Consider the following 13,476-nt stretch of genomic DNA (forward strand, 5'->3'; position numbering starts at 1 on the left):
TTGCTACCTTCCGCCTCTTCTTGATTATAGTTGCTCAAAATATATTAATTGGAACAAACTTGCATAGAGCCAAACTCGGGTATTTTTCTCTTCGCTTTCTGTTTTTCCAAGTTCTGATTTATGGCAGTTGGTTGATTAAAACTTCCCGCAAAGGCAAGATTAGGTTATCAGCTATTGGTGAGAAAATAGTGCTTTCTTCTTGATTTTTCTCCCTTGTTGCATTCCACTTCTCATTAATTGAAGTTGCTTAAGATATATTAGTTGGAAGAAATTCGGACGAAGTAAATCACCTCGGAATGTTTGGTTTCTATTTCAAATCCAAAACCAAATTTAGAGTTTGTATCTGAGTGGCTTTGTCACTTCTCTGCTTTCTCCCTTTCTGTACAAATTGTTTCAAACAGATGGCTTTTTGGAGGGCTAGTGTTTCAATCCTCCATTTTCCCTTTCTTTCTTTCCTTTTGCCAAAATCCAGATGTCTATTAATATTATTTGTACTCTCAAGATTCTTTGTCTTTTCCAAGTTTTGATTTATGACTGGGTTAAATGAATCTTCTTACCAGTCTTTCATCTCATCCTCACACTCCTGTTCAGTTGCTTTGGCTGGAAGCCAGCTTCTTGTGCAGCCATGTTGCCATGCTGCTGCCCTTGCTCCGATTCAGAGGGTAAATCTCCAACTGTTGCCTCCCTCCTGGGTCTGATGACACACTGCCCCTTCTTCCCCCCTCCTCCAGGGGGGTTCTCATTCAAAAGGATCTCGGAATAGGTTTGTCAGACAGGGTTCATGTGAGGCTCTTGAGAGCTAACACCCCCCCCCCCACGTCTATTCAGCTGGATAACTTCCGGTCAACTTTTTATTCATGTAGCTTTCTGAAATTCAAAACATTCAATTCTATTCAGCTAAGCATTTAGGGAAGTGTGGTGTGTGCATGTGTATGTGCGTGCACACACGCACTAGTACTAAGCTTGCAATCCTTGCAGAGGGTTATTTAGAGGCTGAAAACATATAACAAAGCTACCTAAAGTAATTTATATGTTTAGTTTTGTTCTTGCTATCTTGCCTTTCCTCCAGAAACTCAAGATAGTATAGATAGCACTCCCATGTTTCAATGCTCTTACCACAATAACTTGTGCACAAGACTACAGTGACAAAATATGTGCCAACTCTCAAAATATTATCTTTTACACATGATAGTTAAAGAACTGAACCTCCTATCTGTCTCTTCAAAAATAGGCCATTATGTATTCCTTATTCCAATCATTCTGGATTCAGAGCAACATCTAACATAAGTTAATGTTTTCAGTTCCTCCGACATCAGCTACTTCCCTCAAACCACACACATGGACGTACCCAACATTTTTATAGCATTTATCATCACATAATTTAAGAGGCTTTAGATAATTCAAAAGCTGATACACTGTGTTGGCTTGCCCATTAGAGGTATTGCTTTGATGTGTGTTTTTAGCCTTTTCTTAAAAGCAGCCTGGCTATGACTGGGCACTGACAATGATGGAACCAAGTTTATCATCTTACCAAATGCCAAGGATTACAGCAAGTTCTTCTGCACAGAGGTCAGGCATCTGGTTCTGATGAGATTCTTCAAACTTTATTTCATTGAGTACGGTGTCATCATCTAAAGCATAATTCTGTGGGGAAATATACACAAGTGATAAATTACATCTAAAGTTGTTCATCTGTTTGGAAGTTGCAGTAATAACATAAAAAATATCTTGAACAGCAGCATTTGATTTTAGCTTTGCCAGGAATATAAATTCCCCTCTTGACTAAGCCACAGAGAAGGATTCTCTTGGCTAGCACAACAGCAACTGTGTTGAAGATGATTTAAGCAAGAACTAGGAGAGCTGACAGAACACCAGAGCTGTGGCTAAAGAATAAAAAGTTCCTTGAAGAAACAGAATGGTTTGGAAATAAATTCCAGTTAGTGGTCTTCAAACTATACTCCAGAAATCCTGAGTTTTCTTGAAAACTTATGAAGAATTTTTCCTGAGGAAGATCCTATTGCCACAAATAAACTTTATTGGAAGGCGCTTTACCATATTTTTCCTTTGTAATATATCTCCTTTAAATATGAAGCGACTGTGTGTACAATAATTATTGGAAATTCAGCAGGAGATAGATACTTAGGATGTTTCTTTCCACTTGTGGCCTTGAGGAATACAGTTCTTCTGAAGTCGAAATCTGTATTGAAAGGAAATCTTGACTGGGGTGTTACTTGAATGAGGTTGATTTAAGGTGCCTGATAAGATGCCTGATATGATTGTTGATTTAACTGTCCATTTTAATGATATGTAAATCACTTAGAATTTTCGGGTGAGGGGGATGCAAACACATTCATACTTATTTCCAGGTGCAGAACAGACTTAATTTCATAGGCAATTAAGTAATAGATAATTAAAGGATGGGGAAAACAAAACTATTTGAAGGAGTACAAATAACTCACAAAACAAATGATAACCCACACAAAGGCAGACCCTTCCAAAAGATAGTACTTAGTACTTTTGTTTGATTTAAATACCTTAGTTAAATCTTCTAGTGGAGTAGGTGCTGGACTAAGCTCTCGGTAAGGAAGGATGATGTTATCTTTCCTCTGAACATCTAGAATCAGTTGGGCTACATATTTTTCCTGAAATCTTGTTCTTTTTCCCAGAGCACCTGCAAAAAACCATTAGAACAAAATAGAAATTCATTGCGAGTACAGAATATATGGATTTGAGATATGCCTTTTATGCACGCAGAATTATATGGGTGTTCTCTGAAGGCTTCTGATCAAAGAACTTGCATATATACATTTTTATGTTTTTAAGAAGAAATGCACAGCACTGAAGCAGTGGCAAAACGCTGTTGCTGTTGTGTTATTTTTTCAGTGACATTTCCCCATGTAATGATAACAATTCATCAGAAAAAAATATGTACTTAGTTTCCAATAATCTATCAAACTGAGTCTAAAAACTACCATAATTAAAAATATTGTATTCCTTTTTATGTTAAGTGCTTCAATTTATTAGTTTTTAAAGATAAAAAATATTTGATAAACTTGAATTGCAGGCAGAGTTATGGCAATGTGGCCCCATGAGAAACTCTATGGTTTAAGATTGGATTGGGCAATCCACACGTCTGCTGCCTTCCACTGGAGTCTATTATGCATAGAGAAGCATCTGAGGAGTCAATCTCTCCCTGCCTTGTCTCCACGGGTATAACATGTCAGGAGTGAGCAGAATAGCCCCAATATGGCATCTTTTTGCTGGAGAACACCCTACAGCTGCTTTTCTGGTGCCCAGTTGACCAGCTTTTGACCAGGGTTGTGACGGCTGCTACATTTTTGTGCCTTAAAGCACATTTACTAACAGTATGGTGTTGCTTTTATCATGTTTCCATTCTGTCTCTCTGATATCTGTAGCTTTATCTTGTCCTCTTCCAGTTCTTGAATTGATCTGAAAAGTAGTGATTAACTACTTAAAAAAAAACACACACCCAAAAGATACAGGTCTAATTGGTTTAAAATTGCCAGGGATCAAAATTCTGATTAAAAAAAAAAGCAAAATGTGAGATAAAATGGACTGACTTGTTGTAAATGCTGCTGTTGCTTGCAACATTTCGTTCAAATCAAAAAGCTGTGCAAGCAATTTGCTCAGGCTGAAATATGAATAAAAAGCTGAACACGTTCGTTTTCAAATCCTGATGAGCCAAATTTCACATCTCTTTGCACATTCAGCGGCTAGAGTTCTTTCAATAACGTTCAGCAATGAAGCTATTTTAAAATGCTCGGTCTTGGGAACTTGAAAGCAACAGCAACAGTTCCTTGGTCCCAGCCACAGTTCCCTAAAATACTGGTAGCAGCTGGAAATAACACCAAGTTTGGCAATTCAACTTCAAATAAGGAAAGAAAAAATTGCTTAGTGGGGAGCAAATCTTATAAAATAATATTACAATAATAATAGTTCTGCCAAAATTAAACTCCATAGTAAAGAATAAATCATGGGGCTAATTATTGCACCACAAAACCCTTAAATTATAAATATTACTGCTTCCATTTGGATTCTTTTAAGTACAGATTTAAAACAAACGTTTAAAATATTTACACGAACAAAGCTTGGTTAAAATCCATATTGTAAAAACTCTTTTGTTCCTTTTAATCGGGTTGTTGGTTGAATACTACTGTATGCACCTTCTATGTCAAGCAGTTTAACCACTGTGTTATATCAAATAATCTAATAATGACATATTCCATTTAATTTTCTTAATCAGGATACCACCACCAAAATTAATATTTCAATTTTCTATTATTTTGAATAAAAATGTATGGATCCTTGATCCAGATTTAAAGTACCAATTTTATTTAATTTTTGATGGTATATTTTAATAATATGGATAATCCACAATGCATTGTAGCTAAAAACATAAATTTGAGATTCCAGAGTTGGGGGTTACAATGTACTTTAGTACAATAGCCCTTATACTCTAGGTTTACTAACTGTGGTAATCCAAAGCTTGTCTAGTCCTAGTTTATTTGAATAACCATAATCAAAGCAGTCCATATTAAGATTTAATATGAGTGATTCCAATCAGAATAGAATATGAAAATGTTAAAATATTCCACACTAACCACATTCTTGGTTCTGAAATCAAAGGAAACAGTACTATAATGGTATGTTTAGAAAGCAAGAAGAAAAGAAACAACGAAGAAAAAAATAGGAAGAGTTAAAAAATGAATCTATGTGTCTCGGAGTCAAAAGACAAAGAATACTGTTCAAGGAACAAATATTTGCCTTTAAAGTCTACTGAAGACTCACCAACTTTAGTTTTAGAGCCAAATCATTTCAAGCATTTATTATTTCCAGAGATCCATCTCAGGCATAATAATTATAAAGATTACATCAGAAGAGGGAGGAAAAGTGTTAACTCTTTCCTCTGTCTACTGCAGTTCTGTAGAAAACATCCTTTCCCCTAAGTATCCTGGGAAGAAATCCCTATGTATTATACCAAATGTTAGAAAAAATACAGAGCATTTATTTAATGTTACAGTTTATCCCATGCTGACTCAAAATACCAATTGGCCATCTTCAAGGAAAATCTTTGAAATCTTGTAGAACATTAAAAACTAAGGGCTGCTTTTATAAACACAGTTGGTGTAGGATATTGAGATCTTCACAGATTAAGCTTACAGTTTTCTACAGTTTTAATATGTAATTCATTTTAGAACATCGCCAAGAAATTTTGCATAAATTGTCATCCGAAATCAACACTCTAAATAATTTAAAGTACAGATGTTATCACATGCTCCTCAAATTAAGTTACATAATTCCTAAGACTTACTTTTCTAGCACAACATTCATGCAGTAGGTGATGACATTACATTAAGATGAATATCCTTGTAACTTATCCAAGACAAATTTAAACAAATCAAAAATGCATAAAGACTATTTACCTTTTTTTGGGTTTCAGATTAAAACTGTTAAAGAAGGAAGTTATGCATAGAAAGCTGGACCAGTTTTTAGATGTACATTAACTTAACTAAATAAACTCTAATAAGGCATGATAACCATTGTGGTCTAGATAGTTCATAATGGGATGGGGAATCCTTGGTTCAAATCTCCATTTAGCCACAAAGCTCCCTGTGTGATAGTCAAGGCTCTGACTCTTAGATGATTCTACCTCTCAGGGTTGTTATGATGATAAAATTGAGAGGCCTTAACCAGAGGTGGGTTCCTACCAGTTCGCACCAATTCGGTAGAACCGGTTCGTCAAATCTACCGAACTGGTTAGAAGCGGTTCCACCAGTGGACCCGGAAAGCAGGCCTCACCTACAGAAGAGGTTCCAAAATTTTTTGAAACCCACCACTGGCCTTAACCCTGTTTACTACCTTAAACGCATTGAGAAATGGTAGATTAGAACAGTAACAATTAGTAGATGGATAAAATATGGTTGAACTGTGTGTATAGAGGTCAGCTGCTCACATTCAATCATATGTAATGTATTACAGAATGTTTAATCCAACAAATCATAGGAAAAGATAAAAGGAAGCCTGCATGTCATCTAGCCAGACAAAACATTGGCTCTTAGAGCCTTCTAATCAGCAAAAGAATGGCATACACGCAGAGACAGAAAAAAATATTTCAGTTAATATATCATTAGCTTTATTCATTGTCATAGAATAAAGAGTCAAATCAATAATGAGGCACTTTCAGAAGACAGGGAGTTTTTTGCTCCAAAAACAATTGTATATAGCTTTTTGTGTCGGAGAAGCTCCATTTCTGACAGAAAAAATACAATAAAAACAGAAGCAAATAAGCCCAGCAGAAAAATGACTTTCTGAATAAACTGCCTCAATCCAAATTAAATATTTGTTGCAATTAAGAATATCAATGTCTGGGTGTTTTATGCCCCAGGATTCAACACCATCTCATTTCAGACTTCCATTGTTTTAAATAGTTGGCTCATAAGGCAACTTTCAAAGCAGCTGCAACTTTTTCATGCTGGCACAGCAGCCTGGGGAAAAAAGGAGGTTTCTTTAATGAGCAGGAAAAAAGTATTAGGGTCATGCAAGTTCCAATGAACTTCTTCAAAAAAAAATTGGATATATAGTCTTAATATGCAGTATTGTTGTCATGATGAGTCAGAGTTTTTCCCCTACTTGATGCTTCTTTAAGTGAAGAGACTAATTAATGATAATTTTGGCGGATAAGAGTAAAGTAAGTAAATTCTAAAAGGCATAAAGGTCAGTTCTACTTACTTTGCACAATGTATAACTTTAAGGTAATTTCCATGTCACATCCTTAAATGATATTTCTACCATTTGTAAGCAATTAACCCTGTTTCTATTATCTAAGTAAAATTGACAAATTCATACTCTTCACTTAAGTTAAGACCATGGTGTTATTCTCTGGATTTTCGTTTCTCCTTTTTGTTTTTTATTCCTCTCTCCCTGCTTTTTGAGCAGTCCTGGTGGCGCAGTGGTTAGAATGTAGTATTGCAGGCTGACTCTGCCCACTGCCAAGAGTTAGATCCTGACCAGCTCAAAGTTGACTCACTCTTTCATCCTTCTGAGCCTTACAAAATGAGGACCTAGACTGTTGGAGGCAATATGATGAATCTGTAAACCACTTAGAGAGGGCTGTAAAGCATTATGAAGTGCTATATAACATTACATAAAATAAAATTGCAAAAGTGCCTGTTAAGAAAGAATGGCTGTAAGTGGACATCTAGTTAGCTAGGCATCACCAAGAAGGGATATATAACAATATACTCAAACATAAAATATTTCCTTTCTAGCTCATTTCTGTCAGTAACATCATCTGATTGCAAGTCTGTGTGATCAGTTACTTTACACTTGAATGTGACAGTTCTATTTTTCAATGCTTGGACCCTGATCATCATTTTTTGGAACCTTGACTGGTGTGGACTATAACTTTTGGAACATTGCTTTTTGTCTGTTGCCTGGCCACAAGTGATCCTTTCATGAAATTACGATATCTATAATCTGGACATCTATGTTTTTCCACTTTCCAGGAAAGAATATTACTGTATATATCCAAAAACTATTTACTGAAATGTGTTAAGTTTCTATTAGCAAGACACCTGGAATCTTCAGCAGGTGTTCTCTCTCTCTCTCTTCCCCCCTCCCTGTGTAATAGGAGACTATTCTATGCCACTAAATAGATGTTTTCTCTCCATCCTCTTGCAGCTTTTTATGAGAATATTGACAATAAACCTTCAACATTCCAAATATGCCTACAGACTAAAAGGTTTGAGAATCCCTACAGAGCATTACTTCTATTTATTAATGGGTATCTAAAGATCAAACACATTCCAGTACTACCTAAATCACTATATCTTAAAATCCAACTGTTGCGATTGTTCCACAAATATCAACATCCATGACATATGATTCAATTTTACAGTTTAAACACACTGGAAACACTGCTGGGAATAAAGGCACATCTATCTTATTTAGCTTCAGGCTCAGCAAATAAGCTTTTTAAAATATCAACAAATCACCAGTAGATATATTAGAAGAAGAAAATATTTCATGGGGATATCAGAAATAACCATAATAAATGCAATGGAAAAGAGTAATGTCTGCAAAATTATCTGCTTTTCCCACTATAAACAAAAGAAGATAGATTTCATGTGATCATCTACAGATGTGTTACATTAAAAACTACTTATTTCTATAATACATTAGCTCTTTTATACTGGAGCCAATCACATCTCAAAATGCCTCCAGATGTAATTTCATACTCAAGGTAAGTTAGAAAAGGTGCCAGAAAATAAGAACCTCTCTACATGTCTATGCAAGTTTGAGAATTCCAGGCACATTGCTAGACCAACTTTGCTATTTTGTTGGTAGTGACTGGGTGAAAAAACTATTTTCACAGAATCATTAAACTGGAAGGGACCTCAGAGATCAAGTCCAATTTCCTAGTGTAAAATCAGCTAAAGCATTTCAAACTTTCTGCCTCTCTTTAAAAACCTCCAGTACAGGGGGAACATGCCATTTCACCCTCTTCCACTATATCCAACCTAAATCCATCTAGCTTTAGTCCATTTGTTCTGGTTGTGGCAGAGAACAAGTCCAGCTCCTCCATTACATGCCAACTGTTTCCATGCCACATCTCCCCTTAATCTTCTTTTCTGCAGGCTAAAGACACCCATCTTTTTTGTTTCTCACAGGACTTTGTTTTCAGCCCTGCTCACCTACTTAATCATCTTCCTCTGAATGTATTCCAGTTTGTCTATATTCTTCATAGATTGTAGTATCCAGAACCAAACTATTCCAAATGGGCCCTGAACAAGACAAAGTACTATGGGACAATTACTTCTTGTGGCCGGGCCTCTATATTAATACATTGCAAGCTACTAGAATGTGATTATTTCTGTACAGCTAAAGCTATTCTTCTTCCAGATAGCTTTAAAATTGAACTCTGTTAGAAGAGATTGGAATTCATTTAGTTGGAGTCATAAACTCTATTCTCTGCTACATTAAGGTCAATTGACAAGGATAGCCCTGCCAAAAATGCCTGGTGGGACAGGCTATATGCAATGCAGGAGGAAGATCAGGTTGTTGTGGCCCACCAGTGGCCAGCAGAGCTGGGGGCAGACTCGGACAGTGAAGAGGTTGGGGAGGAACATGGGCCAGTTCTGGATCCTGGGGAAGGCTTTAACGAGGGCTCTGCATAGGAGGCAGAGATGGGGCCAGGGCTGTCTGATAGTTGACAGTTATCAGAAAGTTGACAGTTATCAGCTACCTTTGGAGTCAGAGATAATTGGGACATAAGAACAGCTGGAGCCTGCTCCGGATGTGCACATGCAGAGAGCTTCTTGTTCCCAGAAGAAGGGAACAATTCAGGAACAGAGGTTGACTCGGGAGTAAAGACACAACTGAATGCTGAATGGCCACTCCCATAGGAAATAAATAGGAGCAAAAGGTGAGTGGTGTGCGCAGGAGACAATTAGTTTGTTTTTTAGTGTGAAGATTTGCTTATCTGAGCCCGTGCCTCACAGAGACTCATTGCCAAGTATTTTATTGTGCACCATTGAGCCTGGAAGCTATCAGCCTAGCAACTATCCAAGGACTGATAAAGTCTGTTGTTGCAATGCACCCTTGAAAGACTGTTTCCTGGGTCTTTGCTGGATGTGAATCTAGGAATTCACAGTAGCCAAATAAAAAGGGATTTTTTGGGGACAAGAAATCTGTTTCTTGATTTGGTGAAGCCTAGGTGAGAACACAGGTACAAACTGGAACCAATGACACTTCTTCTATAAAGATGAGATTATGGAGAGCTCTTCAAATGAGGATTCAAATCTCAGCACTTGCATAGGTGAAGGGAAAACACTTATTTGTTCCCCTGAGACTGAATTCACATCTCTAGCCTTCCAACCCTATCTTCTGGTTAATGAGATGTATTGGTAGCATGTTGTCATAGTTTCTCTTGTGCATGTTAATCCTTCCCATTCCCCATCTTTTCTTCCCTGTGGACTGCATCTTAGAGAAATGTGCATATTCTTTTTGAGTTTCCTGTAAAAGAAACTCTTTGGCTATTATCCTTAATGCTGTTTTCCTTCTGCATCAGGCAGTCATAAAGTGCAGAATGGCTGTCAATGGCCAAATGCAATGCACACAATTATGTACCCAAATTATGTACTTTTCAAAACTCTCACACTAGAGTATACAACATTGTCAGCATAATGAGCAGCAACTTAGGTGTGACAGAGGAGGCATAATCTTGCTATCTTCAATTCAGTTTCTAAGATTTAATTTGGTTTTTGAGGGTTTTTGGGGCTACAGACTGAAGCTAAGTGTCTGGATTATTATTCCAATGGTGTTTTTCACAATTTCCTCTTCCCCATGCCTACTAGAAATATGCAATGCACATTATATTGCTCTTATGACAGGGTATCTGTCTTGCATGTCAATGAAGATAAATGGCATAAATTGGGTTATGGGGACTTCATAAAACTCATTAACCTTTGGAAAAAATACCAAGAACAGATTCTGTATAGGTGGGTTTTATTATAGCGCTGGAATCTTCATAACAGATACTGGGTTCAAGTAAAGAGAGTTGGGGAAAATTAGAAAATTTGCAACTTTGAAGTCACAATACCATATATGAAATTATGCTTGTTACACTCTAAACAAAGGGCTGGATGGTTCCCTTCCATTAATGAAAGGAGCCTGGATTCAGCAGAAGCTTCTATAAATGTAAGCTGGATTTTCTGCTTTCTCTGCCTTCCATTCTATTACACAGGATGATTAAATGGGTGGTACGGAGATCTAAAAACACTTAGTTTTCCTGAATTAGATTCCATTCAGTCTCTCTTAAGTGAATCTATTCAGCTTTAAGGTTCTGCAAACATCTGAGACAGAGATTCAAGGGAAGACTTTACTTGTCAAGAGGTCAGTTAGTCCGTCTTTTAACAACTTTCACCTCAAAAACATTTAAACACATTTAAATTAGATCATGAGTCAAGAAACTATATGCAAATTTATTGCTATAAATTGTTTTTATTAGTTTTTGCAAGGCCTATTTTATTTTTATTTTATTTGCCTTTTATTGATGTTTTATTGGTGTATTGGTCTTATCTTTTGGTGAAGGATGCAAATTTAACAAATCAATACAGTTCAAAGGAAGGATGGAGAAATGCCATTTCCTATTACAGGACTCACATAGCCACAAAATTTACTACACAGTGTTTCCAAGACAGATTTGAGAGAGCACATGGGGCAATAGAAAATCCCCCTGCGTGTATAAAAGATTTCAGCCTTCCACAGATTTTCAGAATTTTACTTCAATTTTAGTAAACTGTTGAAACTAATCTAGAATTTTAATAAAGATAATTTCTCAGAAGCACACCAAAAGTATTACAGAGACTGTTGCCCTCTTCAGTATTTTGCCATTTTTTCTTTTTTAAACTGTCAAGTGATGCAGACACAGTTAGGGTTAAAGATTAATATTCAAGAACTTGGAAAAGAACATACCTGTCAATTCAATCTGTAACTTAGTTATGTCTTTAGCTGCAAGGAAATGTTCTTTGGCTTTTTTATACTCGTAATAATTCAAAAATGTGTAAGCACATTCTAGATGAAATTGAACAGCAAGATGCCAACATTCATCATCGTTGAATAAAGTCTCAATTTCAAAAACTGGAAAAAAGGAAAAGAAAGATTAAGAAACAGAATGTGAAGAAAACATAACGAAAAGCAGAAAAATACATACCAGATTCACTACTCCCTAGGCAAATAAACTAAGTTTAAATTGAAAGCGGACCTGCTTAATCTGCATTTTCATACACCGAGTTTTAACTACAAACTTCCCAGTTTGGCAACCTCCAAACCTCATGAAAAATGATACATAAATAGCCAAGAGCCCCCCCCCACACAGACAGACTTTATTTTCTGTTTTAATTTTTAATGGTCAGCATTTATAAGACTATAAAGCAGTGTTTCTCAAACTTGGCAACTTAAAGATGTCCGGACTTCAACTCCCAGAATTCCCCAGCCAGCGAATGCTGGCTGGGGAATTCTGGGAGTTGAAGTCCGGACATCTTTAAGTTGCCAAGGTTGAGAAACACTACTATAAAGTCTGAAACCACCTTAGAACTTGCTGAGGCCTAGTTTGAATACCATTGTATTCAAATCCACATTCCATTTTTCTGTATAACTTTACATATTTGAGTAGATGATTTAACTCTTAACCATATTTCTATCTGTCTCGTTCCAATATGTACTACAAATGAGTGATGGTATTCAACAAATTTTACTACCGTTCTGCGGGTGTGGCTTCATGGGCATGGCATCATGGATGTGGCAGGGGAAGGATACTGTAAAATCTCCATTTCCTCCCAATCAGCTGGGACTCAGGAGGCAGAGAATAGATGGTGGCGGGGCCAGTCAGAGGTGGTATTTACCGGTTCTCCAAACTACTCAAAATTTCTGCTACGGGTTCTCCAGAACTGGTCAGAACTTGCTGAATACCACCTCTGCTACAGATTTTTGCTTAAGGGCAAACATTTTTCTCTCTGAGAGATGAAGATCCTTATTTTTTGAGACCAAAACCAGTGACTGCGATGTTTGGCAGTTGGTCTGAAGTTGGTGCTCTAAACATGGTTTCAGAAAATGGCAAATACAATTCACCTCAGAGCAAATATTAGTCTAGGAAACAATTATAGAAGAGATTATAGAAGAGATCAACATATCAGTGGTAAAATATACTCATAAAAGAAGTAAAAGGGAAGGGAGAAAAACTGAAGGGAGAGAAAAAGAGAATCTGTTCAACACATGTAATATATTTCCAATGTCAGTCTTAATCAATAACTGAAAATTTCTTCATTGCTCTATTGGACAAAAAAAATGACAATCTTGAAAAAAGGCATTATTTTCCTGCAGAGTTTTTTCTTCAAACCCAAATGCAATCATTTGTACCCGAAGCAGTATTTTCTTTTTTTTTTTAAAGGTCTTAAGAATTAAACACTTGACATAAAGTTCACTTCTCTAAGATGATGAAAAAAGGCTTATTTTTAGACCAATTTAAAAGAGTGGATGAATTACAGGCATATATTCATCTCCAAATAATTTGTTTTCCCAGAAGTAAAGCAATTTATTTCTAAGGGTTTTAAAAATTTTCATAGGCATTTGGTCAAGGACACAGATAAGATAAAGAGTAATAAAATTTTATTATATAAAACATGTGGCTTTGTATCTGTTTTCAAATCTAAAGAGGAGCTGGATGGGTATGCATACAACATACACACCACATCAGCTGGATAGTGTAGTGCTAAGAGCACCAGTTTTTGATGCAGGTGACTGTGGTTCAAATCCTGGGTACTACTTACTTTGCCTGCCTATTTCAAATATGAGAGTGACTTGAACTAAGGGAACTATGCCATCTCAGTCACCAGATTAACAAAGTTTACATCAGACATTTGGAAAATAGGACAATCTGACAATTAGAGGACTACT

At 36.5% G+C, this 13,476-nt stretch overlaps 1 protein-coding gene across 1 annotated transcript in view; it reads right to left on the reverse strand.

Annotated features, from left to right (window-relative positions):
* Positions 1-13,476, reverse strand: part of TTC27 (tetratricopeptide repeat domain 27) — a 93,129-nt gene that overhangs the window by 66,219 nt on the left and 13,434 nt on the right. The window contains exons 6-8 of the mRNA XM_014058983.2: positions 11,497-11,661; positions 2,535-2,671; positions 1,532-1,644 (exon numbers count right to left, since the gene is read on the reverse strand). Coding sequence (XP_013914458.2) covers positions 1,532-1,644; positions 2,535-2,671; positions 11,497-11,661 — 415 coding nt within the window. The remainder of the gene's footprint in view (positions 1-1,531; positions 1,645-2,534; positions 2,672-11,496; positions 11,662-13,476) is intronic.

The sequence above is a fragment of the Thamnophis sirtalis genome, unplaced genomic scaffold, assembly GCF_051295495.1.
Source record: "Thamnophis sirtalis isolate CommonGarterSnake01/CBP01778 unplaced genomic scaffold, rThaSir2_p1.2 scaffold_6, whole genome shotgun sequence".
NCBI classification, from domain to species: Eukaryota; Metazoa; Chordata; class Lepidosauria; order Squamata; family Natricidae; genus Thamnophis; species Thamnophis sirtalis.